The sequence below is a fragment of the Martes martes genome, assembly GCF_963455335.1.
Source record: "Martes martes genome assembly, chromosome: 16".
NCBI lineage: Eukaryota > Metazoa > Chordata > Mammalia > Carnivora > Mustelidae > Martes > Martes martes.
Window position 1 is genome coordinate 45,661,286 of NC_137904.1, and position 21,116 is coordinate 45,682,401.

Consider the following 21,116-nt stretch of genomic DNA (forward strand, 5'->3'; position numbering starts at 1 on the left):
TCGCACGTGAACACCATCCTGCCTACCGTGCCTGTGTAAAACAAAGACCAAGAATCAATGCGACCGTCAGAGGCCGTCCCGGCTTTGCCCTCGCCCCAGGTGACAGTGGCCAGCACTGAGATTTCCTCGAGACGGAGACATTCGAACCATATACTCTCTTCCCTGTCTGGATCCCAGGCCCTTGCCTGCAGGAAAGTTCTTTCCGATGTCTAACCTCTCTCCTTCCGGCAGGCTCAGCACATTTCCTCTGACCCTGTCCCCAGGGAAGATGGAGAACAGCAGTCACCCCCACCCCCACCACGCCCATGATAACGACTCTGGAAATTTTCAAATTGGCATTCTCTCCTTGGTTTTTCTCCAAGGTGAAAAACTCCGACTCAACTTTTTAAATTACCTTTTTTCCTTTTTTTTTTCCCCCCTGCCACGTGATAATCTAATCCAAGACCCTACCCAAAACTGGAATCTCCTGGGCACTGTCCATACGTACCACCACACCATGCACAGGCACGCACAGTCCCCAACAGCCTTGGCCTGAACGTTGGGGAGGCCAGGAACTCCGTGCTTGCTAAGGCAGCCATTACTGGATAGCACTGTAGTTGTTAGAAAGCTCTTCCTTGTGCTACTTTAAGAGGAACCCCAGCCCTCCCGCCTTGGCAGCTTTCCCACCTCACATCTTGTTCGAAGAGACCAGGTGAAGATGGAGGGAGTGACAGTGCCTAGAGCTTCAGCAGGCTCAGCAGCTCTGCACACCCCCACCCAGACTCTCAGCGCCTTCCACTCGGAACCAAGAGAGTTGAAGGGGGAGGGGGAATGCACCAGTTCTGCCCTGCTACAAATCACTTCCAAGTCGGTGACTCAAAAATAGTAACAGTTGTTGGGTTGCATCTCATTTCCATGTTATCAATTTAATGTGGCAAAGTACAGAAGCAATTCCTTTAGGTCCCTACTCCTTCTCAGTGCCCCCCCCCAACTCCCCTTTCCCACTACCCTCCCTGGAATCCCGCCCTCCCCTCCTTGATCCGCAGCCCTAGTCGTCCCAGGAGGAGACACTGTGGGTCTCAGTGGGAGCCGAACAGGAAGAGAGGCGGGGCCGGCGGGGGCAGCGGCCGCGGGGGTGAGGCCCTGGGCTGCAGCTCCCACTCCGCAGCAGCCTCCGCAGGTCCTGGCGGAAGCGCAGGCCCAAAAAGGCGTAGAGCACGGGGTTGAGGCCGCAGCGGGCCAGGGCCAGCCCTCCGGTGACCAGCAGCGCCAGGTCCTTGCGCTTGCTGGCAGGGCAGCTCCGCTCGCGGGCAGCCAGCAGGTCCGCCGTATCGAGGAGCAGGGCGAGGCTGTAGGGCAGCTGCAGCACCACGAAGGCCGCCACCAGGGCCACAACGACGCGCAGCGCACGCCGGCGCTCCGGCCCCCTGGCGGCCAGCAGCGTGCGGCCCAGGAGCGCGTAGCAGGCGGCCATGACGCCCAGCGGCAACGCGAAGCCCAGGACCACTTGCGCCACGGCGCTTGCCCCCTTCACCGTCTGCGTGAGACCCTCGGGGAAGACGAGCCGGCAGCGCCGCTGGCCTTCCCGCTGCCCGTCCTGGCTGAAAAGGAGAGCAGGCAGCGCCAGGAGCAGCGACAGCAGCCACACGATGGCTGAGACCATGTGCGCGCGGCCCGGAGCAGAGGGCCTCGGTCCTGCGGGGAGAGCCCGCGTGATGGCCACGTAGCGGTCGGCGCTGATACAGGCCAGGAAGAGGAAGCCGGCGTGGAAGGAGGCTGAGTAGAGGCCGGAGATGGCGCGGCAGGTGGCACTTCCCAGACTCCAGCCCTGCAGAGCCCCTGCTGCAGCGAAGGGCAGGGTTAGGGCCAGCAAAAGGTCGGCCAGGGCCAGCTGGAGCAGGTGGGCGGAGGTGGGTGATCGGACAGCCCGACGTGCGGCCAGGTGCGTGGCCAAGACCAGGCCATTGCCAGCCAGACCCAGCGCAGCCACCACCAGCGAGACACTGGGTTGGAAGGCCCTACTGAAGGCCTGGACATCCGCCTTGTAGCAGAGCTCTGGCAACGGTTCCGCGGAGTATGCCTCCTCATCCTCTCCAGAGTAGGGGCCCCAGGAGACCTGGGGAGGTCAGAATGAGAGGGACCTTATGAGACATCTTCCTACACACCTCCCCCTCCCACACATACCTTCCGAGCTGGGGGCTGCTGTGTGACAACGGTACAGAGGGAGAAGATACAAACTCTTCTCTGAACTCTTCCTAACACACCCTCCAACAGGCCTCGGCTGCCACTGCACCCCTCCTGTCTCTGCATCCAGCTTTCTGGATGACCTTGATTTTCTGGATCTCAGTTGCCTAATATACAATGTGGAGATTAGAAATCCTGACCAGCCCAAGTGGCAACGTTGTTTGAAATAAAGGAAGGTAATGGATGTGAAGCATTTGTGCTCTCCTTAGGTCAGGTTTTCTATTATCAGTAAATCTTGGAGGTTCAGGTCTGTTTGCAGCGCCCTCTCCTGGAAGAACACACACATGCAGGCTTTGCCTTGGAGCTGGTCCCTCCCTGGACTCCAGGCATGGTGTGGAGAGGGTCGCAAAGTCTTTTCCTTTCTCCCCTCCTGACCCCACCTCTAACCTCCAGTACAGGTGCGCTGAACTACTCATGACAGGGGGAATCTCATGGGTTGGACCTCAGGTTTCCTGGTCCCTGTTGCAACGTCAGACCTCTAGGTTCAGCTCACCATTCCCCTCAGCCCAGTCCCATCCCCCAACTCCAGCCTCACATCACCAGCCCCATCTATCTGGAAGGTCCCAGGTCCTGGATGGCTCCAGATAACCTGGATAGGTCAAAGCATGGCAAAAGCTTGTTACCAGGTGGAGAATCCCATCCCTTTGCCTTACCCTCCCTCTCTATGACCCTTCCCCCCAGCCCCCACTCCCACCTGCTCTGCGGGCTGCGTCCCCATCTCTGGCTACACAGGTTTCTGAGGTATAGCCACTGGGGAGAGAAGTTAAACTAGTGGGACAGGAAGGAAGGGGCGGGGAGAGGGACCAAGAGGGCGGTGGGGATTAGGGTCTGTGGGCTCTCTTTACCAAACTTTCCCATTCCACCCCCTAATTTTTTTTTTTTCTCTCTCTCTTTCTTTACCCTGCCAGTAGAAAAAGAATGGGTTTGGGAATATCATCATTTGCTAGCTACCTGTGTGATCTCGAGTAAGTTTACCTCTTTGAGCCTCAGGTTTTTCATTTGCAAAGTGGAGTAAGGTAAACATGTCGAATTCACAGGGTTGTGAGGGTGCCTAGGATCGGTGCCTGAAGCATAATTTGCCTTCAGAAAATGTTAGATTCTTTTACTTACTCTTCTCTCCATCTCCAGATACCCACACCCCGCTTTTCTTGGATTTTTCGGGACGCTCTACTGGCACTATCTTCCTTCCCCCACCCCTGCGGCCACAGTCCCTGCCAGCCTCGGGTTATTCAGGGTATTTCCCGGCGGCTGGAGGCTCTCCACCCCCGCCCTTTCGCAGCAGGGCTGAGGCGCGCGCTTGCGCGGGGTCCGGGAAAGCTGCGCGTGCCGGGAGAGAGAGGCTGGGGAAGGGGGAGGTGAGGAGAGAGGGTGGGAAGGAGAGAGAGAGCAGCGGAGAACCTGGAACGACAGAGAGAGAGAAGGGAGAAGGGTTGGGGGAGAGAGAGGATAGAGGGAGGGGTGGGTTAGGAAGAGAGACAGCGATCCGCTGCGAACCTCAGGAGGAGAACTGGGAGCCCGAAGTGGACCTGGAGCCCTAGCCGGAGCCGCGCCCTGGGAGGCGGCCGCCGAGACCCGTCAGCCCTGCACCATGTGTCTTCGGCTCCTCTGCATCCTGCTCGCCGGGGTCTCGGGAGCCCGGGGCTGGGGCTACTGTGAGTGCCGGGCTCAGGTGCAAGCAGGGTGGGACCAGGGAGCCCGAAGCCTGCAGGGCGGGTCCAGCCGCATTGCGGCTAGGTGGTCGCGGGTCCCTTCCCCGGCCGGCGCGCGCTTGCTCGTTTCCATCCTCTTCTGCCTCTCCCCCGCGCTCCGCAATGCAGCTCCGAGGCTGGCGCGCGCTCCCGGGCCGGTGCTGGCCTCCGAGGAGCCGAGGATCCAGTCGGCTCCGGGGAGGGATTTGAGACTGGGATCCAAGCGGGAGCTGGTGCCTGGGCTTGAGGGTTGGGGATAAGGGTGGTACTGGTGATCCCAGTTGGGGTTAAGGTTTTGCCAGGGTGTGGGGCTGGGCTTGGAGCTGGCCCAGGGGCTAGGGTTTGGGGCTGGGGCTGGATTCTGAGGCTGGGATCCAAGCAAGAGTTGGTGACCCTGATTGCTGCGAAGGTTGGACATGGAGCTGGTGATGCTGGTATGACTGGCTGGGTTTGGGACCAAGGCCTGGATTTGGGGTTGGTGAGGGTTGGGGGTGCTGATGAGTGGGATCCATGATAAGGCTGGGGCTGGATTGGTGCCTTGGGCTGACTGAGGTTTTGAAAGATGCTAAGGTTGTGTTTGGGGGAGTACTAAGCCTGGGCTGGTAGGAGGGCAGTCACAGACCTGGGGAAGGTCTGGCTTAGGGGTCCCCCCAGAAGAAGAAGGCAGCCCCCCCGCCAGTGTGCAGCTGTTGCTGCAGCCAGGTTGAGTAGATGCTTAAGTTAGTGCTGGGGTGCCTGCTGGGGTGCCTGCTGGGGAACAGAGAAGGAGGAGCTCCAGTTGCTCAGTGTGCCTGGTGTTTGGAAGGACCTGGGAGGGGCCCCGCGACCAAAATGTCTGTTTCCCCAACCCAGACGGCTGTGACGAGGAGCTGGTTGGGCCTCTGTACGCACGCTCCCTGGGCGCCTCCTCCTACTATGGGCTCTTCACTGCACCTCGCTTTGCCCGGCTGCACGGTGAGCCAGGCGCCGCCCCAAGGTGTGGTGGGGACCCTGGAGGGCCAGGCATAACAGGAGAGCCAGGGGTAAAAGCCCTGCCTCTTCTATAGGCATAAGCGGATGGTCTCCTCGACCCGGGGACCCGAATCCTTGGCTCCAGATTGACTTAATGAAGAAGCACCGGATCCGAGCTGTGGCCACCCAGGGCTCATTTAACTCATGGGACTGGGTCACACGCTACATGCTGCTCTATGGGGACCGAGTGGACAGCTGGACACCATTCTACCAGCAAGGGCACAATGCGGTATTCCAGGCCCCCTGTGCACGCACTTGGAGAACCCCCTCAGTTCTGCAACCTGCTCTGGGCACTGGCTTGGGGGAGATGAAGGAGGAGGAGGTGGGGACACATGTGAGGAACAGCGACTTCCAATGTGGGGATTCAGTCCAGAGGGACAGTCCACTCACCGTGGGTGCAAGACTTTCTCAGATGACAGGGTTTAACATACTTTAGGGTCAAATCTGGGAGAGCTTTGAATGAGGTGACATCCGAGTTGAGCTCGGAGGAGATAATAGGACGGCGGGAGAGGACACGCTACGCTAGGGCATCTGTTTTTCTAAAGCCACGAGGGTCCAGGAGATCAAGGAGAGTCTGCTTTCTGGAAGCTGATATTGGCTGGGTGTGACAACTGCGGGCTGGGCTGGGAGGCTGTGGAGAAATGAAGCAGAAGGTGGGGACCTGATCTCCCCTCTGCCCTTCCCCCCTCAGACCTTCTTCGGTAACGTGAACGAGTCAGCGATAGTGCGCCACGACCTGCACTACCACTTCACCGCGCGCTACATCCGCATCGTGCCCCTGGCTTGGAACCCGCGTGGCAAGATCGGCCTGAGGCTCGGCCTCTACGGCTGCCCTTACAGTAAGACTGCGGGAGTCATGGGGATTGGGGGGGTGGAGGGCTCGGGAATCAGTCTTCCGGGTCCTCGGCCCACCTGCTGGCCTTCGCGCAGAGTCCGACGTGCTCTATTTCGACGGCGATGATGCCATCTCGTACCGCTTCCCGCGAGGGGTCAGCCGGAGCCTGTGGGACGTGTTCGCCTTCAGCTTCAAGACCGAAGAGAAGGACGGGCTCCTGCTGCATGCGGAGGGGGTCCAGGGCGACTACGTGACACTGGAGCTGCAGGGGGCGCACTTGCTGCTGCACATGAGCCTGGGTGAGCTCCACCATCGCGGGTACGACCCCCGCGGCTTGGCTGCCACGCCCCTCGCGGCCCCGCCTCCGCGAAGCCGCGCCCACTCCGGATCTTGCCATTCCTTACTGTTTGGACCAACTCGCCTTTTCTGTGCACGGTTTGGCGCTAGCAAAACACTGGACTCCGAGTCAGAAGATCTGGATGCCAGTCTCAGCTCCACCTACCAGTGGTGTGATCTTGGGCAAGGAACGTCTCCAGTCTGTTTCCTCATTGTGGAAACCTTATATACGTTACGTGTACATACACGTATAAGCCCAAAGAGTTGTTATTTTGTATCTCATTAGCTTTTCATAACATCCATAGGATGAAGTAGAAGCAGTTATTGTAAAACAGAGGCCCAGAGGGGTTAAACGACGTACCCTAAGTCACATAGTCCCCAGTGGGCACCACTCCATCCCAAGCTGAAGATGTCCAATCTCTATATACCCCCCACCCCCCTACCCAGGCTGCCCTGGGCCCTGTGCCAACCCTTCTCTGTGCTCCTGGATGCGGCTGCACCTGGGGGCTAGGCCTCTTTGGGGTTTTCCAGGTCGTAGGTCTGACCCTGCTCCTCCATTCCCCCAGGCAGCAGCCCCATCCAGCCCAGGCCCGGTCACACCACTGTGAGCGCTGGTGGCGTCCTCAACGACCAGCACTGGCATTACGTGCGGGTGGACCGATTTGGCCGGGAGGCAAACCTCACCCTGGATGGCTATGTACAGCGCTTTGTGCTCAACGGTGACTTTGAGAGGCTGAACTTGGACAATGAGGTGAGCAGAGTGGTGTGAGTTAGGGTGCTGGGGGGTCCGTGGGGGGACAGTACTCTCCAGTTCCTGAATCTCCTAGCAGCTCTCGCAAACTTGTAGCTCACGGGCCTGGGTTGTCGTGGTGGTGGTTGTTGTTAGAAGGCAGATTTCCTGCCCCCCCCCCCTGCCACCGCCAAACAACTGACATGGGATCTGGAAATTTGGGTTTTGGGGATCAGACGAGATGAGAAAATTGCCCCATTGAATTGCCCAACTCTGTGGCCCTGATCTGCAGATAAAGAATCCCAGACAGGTTAATTGACCTACCCAAGGGCATGCACCCAATTTGTGGTGGAGTGAGGGCCAGCACCCAAGCCTGGGGAGGCCCAGCAAGCTTCCAGCTTGAATAGTGATGCTGGGGAAATGTGTATTTCAAGTCTTATATAAAGCCAGGCTGGGAGCCTGGGAAAGCCTGGGGAGGAGGAGAGAGAGAGGGGCATGAGCTTGTACTGGCATCCAGGGAACCTAACCCCCTGCCCTGCCCGCAGATGTACATTGGGGGTTTGGTTGGCGCTGCGCAGAAGAACCTCGCTTATCGGCATAATTTCCGAGGCTGCATAGAAAACATAATCTTCAACCGAGTCAACATCGCAGACCTGGCTGTGCGGCGCCATTCGAGGATTACCTTCGAGGCCAGTGGGCAGGGCGATCAGGGAGGGTGGAACATCAGAGCTGCTTGGAAAGCAAAGAGAATCAGATAAAAGCTGAGGATTCCTCTCTCCCCAGCCAAATGCTCAAGTGGGTGGAGGGGGCCATCACAGACTCACAGGAGGTGCAAAGGCCACCCCTCCCTAACCCCCAGTTGAGAAGCTGTGGTCTGGTCTAACCACATCCTCAATTAATGTTTGAGGAAAATAAGATGCAGAGACCGGGAGTGGCTTGGTCAGGGATCACCGAGTTGTACAGTGGTTGAGTCCGATCTTGAACCCAAGTCTGTTTTGGTGTGGTCCCCGTCCCCCACCCCGCCCCAGCTCAGCAGCGAGTATTCTAGTGCCTGCCAGGAAGCCAGCCGGAAGTTGCCTCTCCAGGCTGGGAGGAAGGGAAGGAGGGAGCGGTGGCCCATGGAGATGGTGTAAAGAAGTCACAGCCAGCAGAGAGTCCCCCAGGGCCGCTTGGTTGGAGACCCCCTCCACAGCTGGTTATGGTTGTGGGGGGTGGGAATGGTCAGAATGGGAGGTCTCCCCCGCTCCCCCCGCACACACCCCGAGGCGGTGCGGGGAAGAAGGTCCGAGACCACTATGGAAACTGAATTCCCCGCGGAGGCAGGCGGCTTCATTCTCTTGGGTGCTGATGGAGCCTCACCTTCATCCTTAGGGTAAGGTGGCCTTCCGATGCCTGGACCCGGTTCCTCACCCGGTCAACTTCGGAGGGCCTCACAACTTCGTGCAGGTGCCTGGCTTCCCGCGCCGAGGCCGCTTCGCGGTCTCCTTCCGCTTCCGCACCTGGGATCTCACGGGGCTGCTGCTTTTCTCCCGCCTGGGGGACGGGCTGGGCCACGTGGAGCTGATGCTCAGTGAAGGGCAGGTCAACGTGTCCATCGCGCAGACTGGCCGAAAGAAGCTTCAGTTCGCTGCTGGTGAGGGGTGGAAAGTGGCTGGGGGGAGGGGGAGGGGGAGGGGAGGAGGAGACCCCAGGAGGCCAGAGAAGGGCAGAGGAGGAGCCAGTGTGGGCCAGCACTGAGGCCCTGGCTTATTGGAGAGGGGCGAGGGCGGGGCGGGGCGCGAGCACCGGGGGACCTTGGGAAAAGCAGGGAGTGGCTGGGGGCTCCGAGTCAGAGCTGAGGGGCTAAGGGTGCTGGGAGAGATAGGAAGTCCGAGAGTCCGAGAGTACCCTCTAGCTCCAGGGGGCTCCAGAAGTGTTTGTTACTCATTTGTGGCTTTGCAGACTCTGCCTCAGCTGCTAGGGTCAGGGAAGACAGTCAAAGATGTCAGCACTCAGTGTGAGCAGTGTAATGGCGGGGGTGGTGCCTGGAGGGCTCAGTTCAGTTAGGCATCTGACTCTTGATTTTGGCTCAAGTCTTTATCCCAGGGTGATGAGCTCGAGTTCCTTGCTGAACTTCATGCTCAGCGGGGAATCAGCTTGAGATTCTCTCTCTCTCCCTCTGGACCCCACCCTCCCCCACAGGCACTCTCCACTCTCCTCTGTCTCTCTCAAATAAATAAGTCTTTAATATATATTATATACCATTTATCTATTTATTTATTTTAAAAAGATTTTATTTATCTATTTGACACACAGAGAGAGATCACAAGTAGGCAGACAGGCAGGCGGGGGTTGGGGGGGAAGCAGGCTCCCTGCTGAGCAGAGACCCCCCCCCCCAGGACCCTGAGATCGGGACCTGAGCCGAAGGCAGAGGCTTAACCCACTGAGCCACTCAGGTGCCCCATGTTTTATATACAATTTATATGTTTAATATGTGATGTGTTTTGTATATTGTATATCACACACACACACACATATATATAGTGTAATGGCGGGCACATAGGACAGAATGAGGTCTGTCTGCCTCCAGGCTCCAGACACCCTTCTCTCAGAATGTGGTGCTTCCCACACACCCACCCCATCCTTTCCTCCTGCCCAGGGTACCGCCTGAACGATGGCTTTTGGCATGAGGTGAATTTTGCAGCCCAGGAGAACCATGCCGTCATCAGCATCGATGATGTGGAGGGGGCAGAGGTCAGGGTCTCATACCCACTGCTGATCCGCACCGGCACCTCGTACTTCTTTGGGGGTAAGTGGGAGCCAACCCGGCCAGACCCCTGTCTCTGGGTGGGAAAGCACCACCAAACTCCCCTCAGATGGGGCTGCCTGGAGAGTTTGGTAGGGATAAATCCCTGGCTCCCCTCTGGAGCCTTGGGGACTGGAAGGTCACTGCCGTGGTCTCTTGGCCCCCTTCCTTCCTTCATGTCTGGCTTTCCTTTGGCATCTCCCTGGGGGAGGGTCTCTGGGGTCTCCCCTGGGGAGGGCCTCACAGGGGTGGTTGCTCCAGGTTGTCCCAAACCAGCCAGTCGATCGGGCTGCCACTCCAACCAGACGGCGTTCCATGGCTGCATGGAGCTGCTCAAGGTGGACGGTCAGCTGGTCAACCTGACTCTGGTGGAGGGCCGGCGGCTCGGATACTATGCTGAGGTCCTCTTTGACACATGTGGCATCACTGATAGGTATCCGGAAGCCCCTCTCCCTGCTGGAGGTGACCCCTCCAAAGCCCTCTTTGGTGGTCTCCTGATGGGATTCGCCTTTCTCAATAATCTCCCCCCTCCCTCTCCCAGCTCCTCCGTGTCCCACCTGGAGATGATTCCTCCTTGGCCTCTCGTCTCACCCTCTTGTCCTTCTTTACCTAGCTCTTCCATTAAAGCGACACGAGCGCAGAATGGAAACGAAGCCTCTGCTCTTGGTCCTAGAGGGTTTTCTTCCGTGGGGGGGGGGGAGAGGGAGGGGGCGGGTACACAGTCGTCCTTGAGCCCCGAGGCCTGCGTTAATGTGCCAGCACTTAGGCTTATACCTGGCTTGTTCCTCGGGGTCCTGGTGCTCTCAGGAGCCGGAAGTGAAGCCTGTAGGGATCAGACCCCACGCTCACGCTCACGCTCACAGTAAGGCGCCTTCCCTTGGTGCTGACCCTCTTCCCTAGGTGTAGCCCTAACATGTGTGAGCATGATGGACGCTGCTACCAGTCCTGGGATGACTTCATCTGCTACTGTGAACTGACAGGCTACAAGGGGGAGACCTGTCACCAACGTAAGCCGGCTGGGGGAGGGGGCCGCTCAGGGGCAGGGAGGCCAGGGGGTTGCTGGGGATCATGAAGCTGCTGGAGCCGGTAGGACTGGCCTTCCTCGCCCTCTGACCCCATAACTGCTTTCTCCACCCCACGACCTACCAGCTCTGTATAAGGAATCTTGTGAGGCTTATCGGCTCAGTGGGAAAACTTCTGGAAACTTCACCATTGATCCTGATGGCAGTGGCCCTCTGAAGCCGTTTGTAGTGTACTGCGATATCCGAGGTAAGTGGCTCCGATGGGTGGTGAAGGGGCAGCTGACAAGGCTGTGAGGGGGTGTGGGGGAAACAGGGGATTGAAGGGGGGGCAGGGGCCAGCAAGACTGAACTGTAGTGTGGGGGGGTAAAGGATGGCAGAGGGGAAAGGGGACACTCAGGAATTTGTAATCTAGACTTACAGATAAATTCCAGCTTCCCAATCCAGTCCAGCCACCACATCTGCAGCCTCAACAATGTGGAGGGCCCAGAGCTAGGCTGGAACGGAGCCGCTTGGCCGCATTTATTGGCTCTGAGGAGCAGCAGCGGTTGTGGAGGTGGGCAGGGAGATGGGTAGAGAATGGCCATCTAGAGCCAAAACGCTGTCTCTTCCACTCCCCCAGAGAACCGGGCATGGACAGTTGTGCGGCATGACAGGCTGTGGACAACCCGGGTGACAGGTTCTAGCATGGAGCGGCCGTTCCTGGGGGCCATCCAGTACTGGAATGCCTCCTGGGAGGAAGTCAGTGCCCTGGCCAATGCTTCCCAGCACTGTGAACAGTGGATCGAGTTCTCCTGCTACAATTCCCGGCTGCTCAACACTGCTGGTGAGGGCCTGGGCTGCCATGGGCGGGGTGCAGAGCTAGAGGAGAGCCCTGGTTGGGGTGGGGGATGGGCTTGGGAGGAGGGAACCAGAGAGGTCAGCTGGAGTTCTTGAACACTCAAGCAAGGATCTGGGCTGGTTGGAAAGGGGAGAGAGGAGCCCACGGGCTAATGGAGGGATGGGACCTACCAACGGCCCCCACGTCTTCCCCAGGAGGCTACCCCTACAGCTTCTGGATTGGCCGAAATGAGGAGCAGCACTTCTACTGGGGAGGCTCGCAGCCTGGGATCCAGCGCTGTGCCTGTGGTCTGGACCGGAGCTGCGTGGACCCCGCTCTGCACTGTAACTGTGATGCCGACCAGCCCCAGTGGTGAGGGGCCGAGGGCCAGGGCGCTCAGGATTCCAGGGGCAGCGGAGCAGCAGGGGTTGAACCGCTGTGTCCTGCCCCCACAGGAGAACCGACAAGGGACTGCTGACCTTTGTGGACCATTTGCCCGTCACTCAGGTGGTGGTGGGGGACACGAACCGCTCCAATTCTGAGGCCCAGTTCTTCCTGAGGCCTCTGCGCTGCTATGGCGATCGTGAGTGGCAGACCCCTTTTGTGTGCCCTCCCCAGGGTTGGCTCTCCAGTTTCCAAAATTTAGACCACCTGACCAACTGCGGGACTCTAGGACATCCTGCGAGACACCCTGACCCCTTCTGTGTGGTTCCCCTGCTGCTCATTCTCTTTCATTAGACCCCCTTCTTCTCCCCTCGGTTCCCCCTAACTGTTCTCCTTGCCCCATCTTCCCCCACCCCACCGGGGGCTCCCTTATTTCTCCACCCTCTGACCTCCCTGACCAGGCTTTCCTCCTGGTTTTGCAGGAAATTCCTGGAACACCATCTCCTTCCACACTGGGGCTGCCCTGCGCTTTCCCCCGATTCGTGCCAACCACAGCCTTGATGTCTCCTTCTACTTCAGGACCTCGGCTCCCTCGGGAGTCTTCCTAGAGAATATGGGGGGCCCTTACTGCCAGTGGCGCCGGCCTTACGTGCGGGTGGAACTCAACAGTGAGCAGGCAGACACTGGGAGGGGCATGGGCTGGACCGAGATCTCTGCGGGGAGGTGGGGTACGCAGAGGCTGGGGGAAGGGACAAAGGCAGGTGCCAGCACGGAAAGGGCTTTAGAGAACAGTAGGTTCTAGAGCCGGGTCTGTCTTGGTAGTGGCTTTGTGAACTTGGGCACTCGCTTCAGCAATCTGGGCCTCAGGCCCCTCACCTTAAAGAAGGCAGTTGGACTCCTGAGGTGTTTTCTGCCTGACCAGTTACACTTCCAACCTCAGCAGTAGGGCTGGGAGGCTGGCTCCAGGGATCTGCAAATTTGGGAGAGACCAGGAGCATAAGGTTTTAAGGAGTTTATGGGTTTTGTCCCAGGCTGAGGAAAACTAGAGGGACGTTCAAGGAGCTCCGAGGAGTGAGGAGGAGAGGTTGTATGGAGTGAGAAACCTGTGGGGTCTGAGTCCTTTCTCCCCACCCCCTGCGTTGTCCAGCCTCCCGGGACGTGGTCTTTGCCTTCGATGTGGGGAATGGGGATGAGAACCTGACAGTACACTCGGATGACTTTGAATTCAACGACGATGAGTGGCACCTGGTCCGGGCGGAAATCAACGTGAAGCAGGCCCGGCTCCGTGTGGACCACCGGCCCTGGGTGCTGCGGCCCATGCCCCTGCAGACCTACATCTGGCTGGAGTACGACCAGCCCCTTTACGTCGGTGAGCAGCAGCCCTGCACCAGGTCTGAGGCCTCCTGCCCCTTCCCACCCTCTCACCGCAGCTCTCCTTGCTTCCAGAAGCCCTGTGTCTGAGGTCCCGACGCCCTCTGCCGCGGAGTGGGCCAAGAGCTCACCTCTCCTGTCTAGGCCATGGATTTTATTCCAGGCTCTCACCCCCCTGGGCTCCCTTCCCAGCCCCAATACTTAACCCTGCCTCTGGCTCTACACCCATTTCTTGACCTGCCCGCCCTTCCCAGGATCTGCAGAGCTAAAGAGGCGCCCCTTCGTGGGTTGCCTGAGGGCGATGCGTCTGAATGGAGTAACTCTGAACCTGGAGGGCCGTGCCAATGCCTCAGAGGGTACCTCACCCAACTGCACAGGCCATTGTGCCCACCCCCGGTTCCCCTGTTTCCACGGAGGCCGCTGTGTGGAGCGCTACAGCTACTACACGTGTGACTGTGACCTCACGGCGTTTGATGGGCCATACTGCAACCACGGTCAGTGCAGCTGTTTACGGGAGACCCGGGAGCCACAAGGCGCAGGGGGGGATAGGGCGGGCAAAGGAAGGATGGAGGGTGCAGGGTCAGCACCAGGGAAAACTAGAGTTGTCTCTGGCTTCCTGAGCTCTGAGTTGGGACCCTCTCTGAGCCGGGACTGCTGAAGATGATGGGCGACTCCAAGCCATAAAGAGGGGCGAGGAGGGGATGATGCAGCTGGCTGGTACTGAAAGAACTCAAAAGCAACCGGCAGATAACTTCCCCATCTTCCCACTGTCACCAAGATATCACAGGTTTCCCCCCTTGCAAGCATACCCAGCTCAGGTGGTGCAGTGTGCTCCCATGCCATTTCCTAGTTGATAATCGCTGAGCTCCAAACACGTGTCTACAGCCTGGTTCTTGGTTAAGGCAAGCCTTGACATTCACCTTAGCAAGATTCTGCACGTGCACCCAGACCACATCCTTCCTAAGGCTGGTCTAGGAGGCTGCACATGAAGGAGGGTTCATGGCGGGAGAAGTCTCCTGGAGCAGGGACATGCAGGGACTCAGGGACCAGCAGAGGACCTTTGGTCTTGGTTTGGGAGTGAGTAGTGGAGAGTGTACCAGAGAGGATCATGATTCTTCAATTCTTCTTTTTTTTTTTTTTTTAAAGATTTTATTTATTTATTTGCAAGAGAGAGGGAGCACAAGCAGGGGGAGGGGCAGAGGGAGAAACAGACTCCCTACTGAGCAGGGAGCCTGACACAGGCTCGATCTCAGGACCCTGGGAGCATGACCTGAGCCCAAGGCAGACACTTAACTGACTGAGCCACCCAGGCATTCCCATGATACCTTGATTCTAATCGTGGCTCTCTGCATACGGCATATCCTTATGGCAGTCACTAGCCACTTCTGAGGCTCGGTTTCCCCCATCTGTAAAAGGCGTGGGTCATATTGGATGATCTTTTCCATTTCTCATGGTTTTAAGACTCCATTCTGGGACCTAGAGCCTCCAGGGGACCTGACAGTGAGTGAAGGCAGGCTATGATAGTGGCAGGATGTGAGGCTGAGGTCCAGGGTGGGTGGGTGGGTGGGTGACCTACAATGTCTGAAGCCAGGAGCAGCAGCGCTGATCTCCCTCTACGTGCCCTCAGATATCGGCGGATTCTTCGAGCCCGGTACCTGGATGCGCTACAACCTGCAGTCGGCTCTGCGCTCGGCAGCCCGGGAGTTCTCACACATGCTGAGTCGCCCGGTGCCAGGCTATGAGCCAGGTTATGTCCCTGGCTATGACACTCCGGGCTATGTGCCCGGCTACCACGGGCCCGGGTACCGTCTGCCTGAGTACCCCCGGCCCGGCCGGCCGGTGCCCGGGTACCGAGGGCCAGTCTACAATGTCACTGGAGAGGAGGTGTCCTTCAGCTTCAGCACAGACTCCGCCCCCGCGGTCCTGCTCTATGTCAGCTCCTTTGTGCGCGACTACATGGCCGTGCTCATCAAGGAAGATGGTAAGGTCCCACGGGGCCCCCAGCCCCAGCTTGTTGCAGGGCGCCCTTCACTGTCGCAGCTACTGGTCTGCTGGGACAACCCACACCCCCAACCCGGAGCTCTCCGAAGAGGGGGCTGTGGGTACTGAGTGGACACGCCCTTTCTCCCCCTGCCCCGCCCACATCCCCGCAGGGACCCTGCAGCTACGGTACCAGCTGGGCACCAGCCCCTACGTGTACCAGCTGACCACGAGGCCAGTCACGGACGGCCAGCCGCACAGCGTCAACATCACCCGCGTCTACCGCAACCTCTTCATCCAGGTGTGCGGAGGGACAGGGACCCCCTCAGGCCGCACCCAGGCAGTGGCCTCAGGGATGTGTCCAATAGCACAGGGAGAGCGCATCCCAGTTTACAGAGGAGTCTCATGGGTCTTGCGTGTTGCTCTGGGAGGTCATCTGGGGAGGCGGATGTTCTCATGTCTGTTCCATAAGGCAGTGAATGGGCTTGGGGTATCTCGGGGTTCCCCACCGAGGCAGGCCACCGGCGGCTGCCATGACAGGGCTCAGAACGAGGCTGCCGGGTTATTCACAGAGAATCCGTCAGTGGGTGGCTGTCCACCTGTGGCTGAGCAAGGGCTCCCCAGCAACACGCGAGTCCCCGCGTGGGCCTGGCTTGGTCAGCCTCTGCTTCTCCCTCCCTCCATGCCTCTCCCCTGCCCCTCAGGTGGACTACTTCCCACTGACGGAGCAGAAGTTCTCCCTGTTGGTTGACAGCCAGCTGGACTCACCCAAGGCCTTGTATTTGGGGCGTGTTATGGGTGAGCTGAGGGTGCCAGAGTGTTTGGGGCGAGGAGCAGGGGGGTGGAGGTGCGAGGGAGCCCTGGAGGACGAGGGAGCCCCGGAGGATGAGGGAGCCGGGGTGGCTGCAAAGGCAGCAGTAATGAGGGGCCAGAAACCCACTGGTGGTGAGTGGGGCAAGACTGGGGGGTGCCCAGCCCCTCTCCCTCTGGGCCTGCCTCTCCCTCAGAGACCGGCGTCATCGACCCAGAGATACAGCGCTACAACACCCCGGGGTTCTCGGGGTGCCTGTCTGGTGTTCGATTCAACAATGTGGCTCCCCTCAAGACCCACTTCCGGGCCCCTCGGCCCATGACAGCTGAGCTGGCCGAGGCCCTCCGCGTTCAGGGGGAGTTGTCCGAATCTAACTGCGGAGCCATGCCGCGCCTTGTCGCAGAGGTGCCGCCCGAGCTGGACCCCTGGTATCTGCCCCCAGGTGGGTCCGGGGGACACACAGAGGAGGGAGGGTTGACAGGGAAGGGCAGCGGTTCTTAACACGGAGGAGGCTTCGCCTCACCGGTGCTTTCCTCCTCCAGACTTCCCGTACTACCACGATGAGGGATGGGTTGCCATACTTCTCGGCTGTAAGTAACAGGAGCACTGCCTTGACCTCATGCTACCCTCTGCAGGCATTCCCTCCCTGTCTCGGACCCCCGGGCTGAGGGCGGCAAAGGCATAAGGTGTGGGGGTGCACACACGGATGAGCCAGGCTGTGTGGACGGCAGCAGAGAAGTGAGCTGCCGAGTCCTCTGTGTCTGAAGACACCATGGACTCTGAACTGAACTATTAAAATGGGGCTCTAGCAAAGGGATGAGGAGAAAGAGGGTGCAGCAGTTTCTAGAGAGGTGAAAAACTGGGGTAAGCCCAGGGGTGTGGAAAGAGAATACGGGAAACCGAAGACAGCAGCGGGGTGAGCCTGGAATTCAGACCTGCCGGACTGGCTCGACACGTGCGAACTGTGGACGGCCACACACGTACCCTTTTGGCCAAAAGCATCCATGTGTGTCTGCGGAGAAACTCCCAAGATCGGCCCTGAACTCTTCCTTTTTTCCCTTGCAGTTTTGGTGGCCTTCCTGCTGCTGGGGCTGGTGGGGATGTTGGTGCTCTTCTATCTGCAAAATCATCGCTACAAGGGCTCCTACCACACCAATGAGCCCAAGGCCACCCATGATTACCACCCTGGCAGCAAACCTCCGCTCCCTGCTTCAGGCGCTGCCCCGGTCCCAGCCCCTACGGCAGCTTCCACCCCAGCCCCAGCCCCAGCCCCAACCCCAGCCCCAGCCCCAGCCCCAGCCCCTGGCCCCCGGGACCAAAATCTCCCCCAGATCCTGGAGGAGTCCAGGTCTGAATGAATCAGGAGAAGGGCTCTAGGGACCAAGTCCATCTCCTCTGAATCCCCCAATTCCCACCTCTCCCCACCCTGTCAGGGACATTTGGTCCTCTTAGCTGGTTCCGCTCACGCAGAGGAGGCCCCTCCTGCCAAGTCTGGTAGGCCGAGCCACAGATGGGACCAAAGGGAGTGGCCAGCCTTACTGCCTAAACCAATGCCCTCCCCGTCCCCATTTCCCCAGGCTCCTGGTTGTTCGCCTGCCCCAAAAGAGAAGCTCCATGGGGTTGAGACAGGCCCCCTCTGCCATCCCTGTCCCAGCTGCTGCCAGGGATTAACAACAGAGTGCAAGGGAGATTAACTGCTTCCCTTCAAATATTCAATCTCAGCAGGGACAGATGTGTGGGATTGCAGGGATGCACAGGGCATGGGGGGAGGAGGCTGCTAAATTATATCCCCTAGCCTCCCCCCTGCCCTGCAGAACGTCTTCCATCTGCTTCAACTCAGTTGGGGGTTAGGGAAGACTTCGTTGCTGTTCCCCACCCTCTCATTTTTGTTTTGTACAGAGACCGAGAGGCCTCGCTTTTAGCACCTTAGTACCTCCGCTGCTTCACATGCTTTAGCCAAAGCCATAAAAAAACCTTGCAATGTAGAGAGAATAATGCAGACATACCGACTAGCCAGCCCTCTGTTCTTCCTCCCTCTCCCAAGATATGCAATAGCCTTGGTGCCTGTCCAAAGGCTTGGCCCCCTCTCCAGTGCATGAGGAGTCTTCTTTCCTCCGCTCAGAGATGCTGCTTTGTTTGCCCAGGAGGTCATATTCTTTATATATATTTTTTGTTGCAAAGTCTCTCTCCAGAGAAACTCTATATATTACTCTAATTTTCTAATTATCGGTTTATATATAAAAGAAAAATCAGTCGACTGTCCTGTGCTGTGCCCACGGTCTGTAGTTTTTGCTTCTCCCGTGTTGGAAGTCTTGTGAGGTCTGCTGGCCACTCACCCAGCCCGACCCAGCCTCCACTCTCAAGCCGTGCGCTCAGAGCCGGAGCTGTCCTAATAAAGCAGAGTGGCAGAGCCCCAGTCTGTGCGTGGTAGCTGGCGTCATGGCAAGGGGATAAGCGGGATGTTTTTAAGGGACCTCATCTGAGGGCTCAGGAATTTCTACGAAGAGCCCTCCGAATCCTCGCATCACTGACCAGGAGCCTGACTGGCTCTTGCCAACCCCCTCGCCCCCCCAACCCCAGACCTCAGTGGAAAGTGGGGGTCAGAACGCTAACGCTTCAGTCCGAGCTCCCCCTGTGCTAGCATCCCGGGATTCTTCCAGCCCCAAAGTACACAATACACAACTTGCCAAAATGGATCCTACCACTTTATTCAGATAAGAGGTCACAAGCCACAGGACTTTAAAGTGCGTGAGATTCACTGGCAATAAAGCCGCACATATACCAGCCTCCCCCAGTCCCCGCCACCTTGCTCTATCCATCATTCCATGGTCTGGAGGGAGGGGTTGAGACCCGTCATTTAAGGTGTGGGGGTGGGGGGGCAGCGAGGGGAAAAGGATGGGAATGCTGGTGGAACAGGAGTCCCAGTGGTCTGAAACTGGCAAGGAGGGGATTCTGCACACTGAGAGAAGAGTGGGGTCAGTCTCGCCTCTCAATGGCTGGGTGTCACTTGCTGCCCATCTTTCCCCACAGCCAGCTCCATTTCAGACAGACCTAACTCCTCCTCCTTCATTTGTCTCTGGGTTTTCCCTGTCCTTTACGAGGATTTCGGAGCCCACAGTCCAGCTAGAGTGTCTCCAGTACAACGAACACAAACCACTGCATCTGGAGATTTCAGAATCATGGCAGGGCTGGCCAGTTAGGTGGGAAGAGGCCTCTGTCAGGAGCCGGCTGGGCGTGTGCTGAGGGCTGAGTGTGTGCTGAGGGCTGAGTGTACGTGTGCCCACAAGTGTGGTGTGTGAGGATATGTGAGTGTGTGTGCATGTCCCACCAAAATCCCTATGTGACAGTCTGGCCAGAGGGAACCCCACTCCTTGCTTCATAGGACAGCCAGTGGGGTTGGAGGAAGGGAGTGGTCAGTACAGACTAGAAAAGAAAGGCTTGGGTTCCCTAGAGAAGAGAAACCAGCTCCCTACTCTAGTATTCCCTGGGCCAGCCTGTCCCTGCGCACATCCTTTTACCCAGCACAATGCCCATTATTCCCCAACGGCTCAGCACAGCAGCCATAGACACAGGGGTAGCTCCCCCAACTGGCCCCATGCTCATTTATGTCATGTGTGGCAAGGAGGCTCCTCCTTACTCCTCCAGGAGCTGAGACGGAACTGGAGGGGAATCTTCAACCCCTGGCCTTCCCCTCCCCTTAGGAATAGGATCTGGGCAGGGGCCCCAGAGACCTCAGCTCAACTCTACCTCAATCTGCAGACCTCCTCAAAGAAATAAAGTGCTTGGCTCTTCATGACTCCCAGAGAGAATGGCAGCATGGACAGGCAAGGGGGTTGGCCTGCTACTTCTGAACACTTCAAATACCCCCGCCAGTGTGCGTGGCGAGCGCGATGGCGTCCTAAACACGTGCAACTTGGGAGCCCCTCACCCACTTCCAAACTCTGTCAACTCACCCTTTCCAACAGCAGGTGCATCAGACAGGAAAATAAATCACCTGCACAACCTCCCCCTTTCTAGCCCAGACCTTCGCCCATCTGCCCAGAAGAGAGAAGCAACAGAGGCCCTGTGGGCGTGGGCTCTAACGGGAATGAGAGGCCTGAAAACAACTCCACAGCCTGGAACCAGAGTGCTCACACCCAGCCCCGCACACCCCCCGTGCCTCTTCAGGAGCAGCACGCCGCCCAGCTGCAGTCACCAAGCTGCAGCTTTGGAAGCAGCCGGCTGCACACTGGCACCTGCTTTCAGGAATCCGAAAACGTATCCACCCATCTCCAGAGTACGGAGAAGGCTTCTCAGAGCCTATAGGGCCCCAAGCTTAGCAGTTTAACTACGGTCATCAGGATGGCTCTGGCTCTCTATGGAAGAACGGCACTTAGCTCTTCTCCCAGTGCTGAAGACCTATACTCAGAACCCACACTCTTTGAATTTGAACCCTGCCAGGAGGGAAGAGGTAGTTCAGGTGACCGTCTCCCCCTCTGAAGTCAGTCTGTACCACCGCCAGGCTTGCCTTTGACCCAGGCCACTCATAAGTTCCAGGTACCAAACTTCATTTAGCCAGTCCTCTCCAGGTCCCGTGACCAGAGAGAGGTACCAGCGACCAAATTACACAAGGACCCTTGACTTGGAAAGTTAGAATTACAGGACAATGCTTGTGAGGAACTGCCCAGGTTGACTGCCGAGGCTCACAGCCTACATAGCAGACAAGAAACCACGCTGAGTCACCCACCCCCAGCCTGTGCTCTCTTCCTCTGAGGCCTAAGACTCGGTTTCGCACTTCTGCAACTCTCTCTTCTGGGGGCCCAAGCTCTAGCTGCCTCTGTCTCCCCTCTCACTGAGACAGCTTGTTCCCACTGGACACAGCCGAGGCCTCGCTGCAGAGGGAATGGGTGGGGGGATTCTCGGTGTGGGAGACACGTAGTGCAGGAAACTCGAGCAGCGGTGGTGTGTGCATGAAGCAAAGACAGTGCTGCTACCATAGGCGCTGGCGTGGGGCCCAGGAGGGCTAAAGGACATCAGTCTCCCTCTCAATCCCCACGTACTTGAGAGCATCAGCTTGGCTGTACCTGTCCCGGAGCAGGAGGAACCAGGTTACTGTCAAGGCTTTTGTGAACGAACAGGTAGA

General features: G+C 58.3%; 3 protein-coding genes across 3 annotated transcripts in view; 1 reads left to right on the plus strand and 2 right to left on the minus strand.

The window, feature by feature from the left end:
• Nucleotides 1–1,027: 1,027 nt before the first annotated feature.
• Nucleotides 1,028–2,941, minus strand: CCR10 (C-C motif chemokine receptor 10; the record flags this gene model as incomplete). The annotated part of the gene is made up of 2 exons (XM_080827095.1): nt 1,028–2,095; nt 2,918–2,941. The coding sequence occupies 2 exons, from the start codon at nt 2,939–2,941 to the stop codon at nt 1,028–1,030; spliced, it is 1,092 nt and encodes a 363-aa protein (XP_080683221.1).
• An 870-nt stretch (nt 2,942–3,811) lies between these two features.
• CNTNAP1 (contactin associated protein 1) lies at nt 3,812–18,409 on the plus strand (the record flags this gene model as incomplete). Its single annotated transcript, XM_080826656.1, has 24 exons — nt 3,812–4,160; nt 4,764–4,865; nt 4,958–5,151; nt 5,614–5,761; nt 5,853–6,075; nt 6,682–6,844; nt 7,369–7,512; nt 8,195–8,456; nt 9,462–9,611; nt 9,870–10,041; nt 10,509–10,615; nt 10,758–10,877; nt 11,251–11,454; nt 11,664–11,820; nt 11,904–12,031; nt 12,315–12,500; nt 12,980–13,201; nt 13,458–13,697; nt 14,831–15,184; nt 15,357–15,484; nt 15,888–15,981; nt 16,191–16,436; nt 16,537–16,584; nt 17,060–18,409. 24 exons carry the CDS (start codon nt 3,812–3,814, stop codon nt 17,350–17,352), a joined length of 4,434 nt encoding a protein of 1,477 aa, XP_080682782.1. The 3' UTR covers nt 17,353–18,409.
• Nucleotides 18,410–18,679: 270 nt separating this feature from the next.
• Nucleotides 18,680–21,116, minus strand: part of EZH1 (enhancer of zeste 1 polycomb repressive complex 2 subunit) — a 31,022-nt gene continuing 28,585 nt past the window's right edge. Inside the window, exon 21 of the mRNA XM_080827080.1 lies at nt 18,680–21,057. Within this exon, the coding sequence (XP_080683206.1) occupies nt 20,997–21,057 (61 nt within the window). The 3' untranslated portion in view covers nt 18,680–20,996. The remainder of the gene's footprint in view (nt 21,058–21,116) is intronic.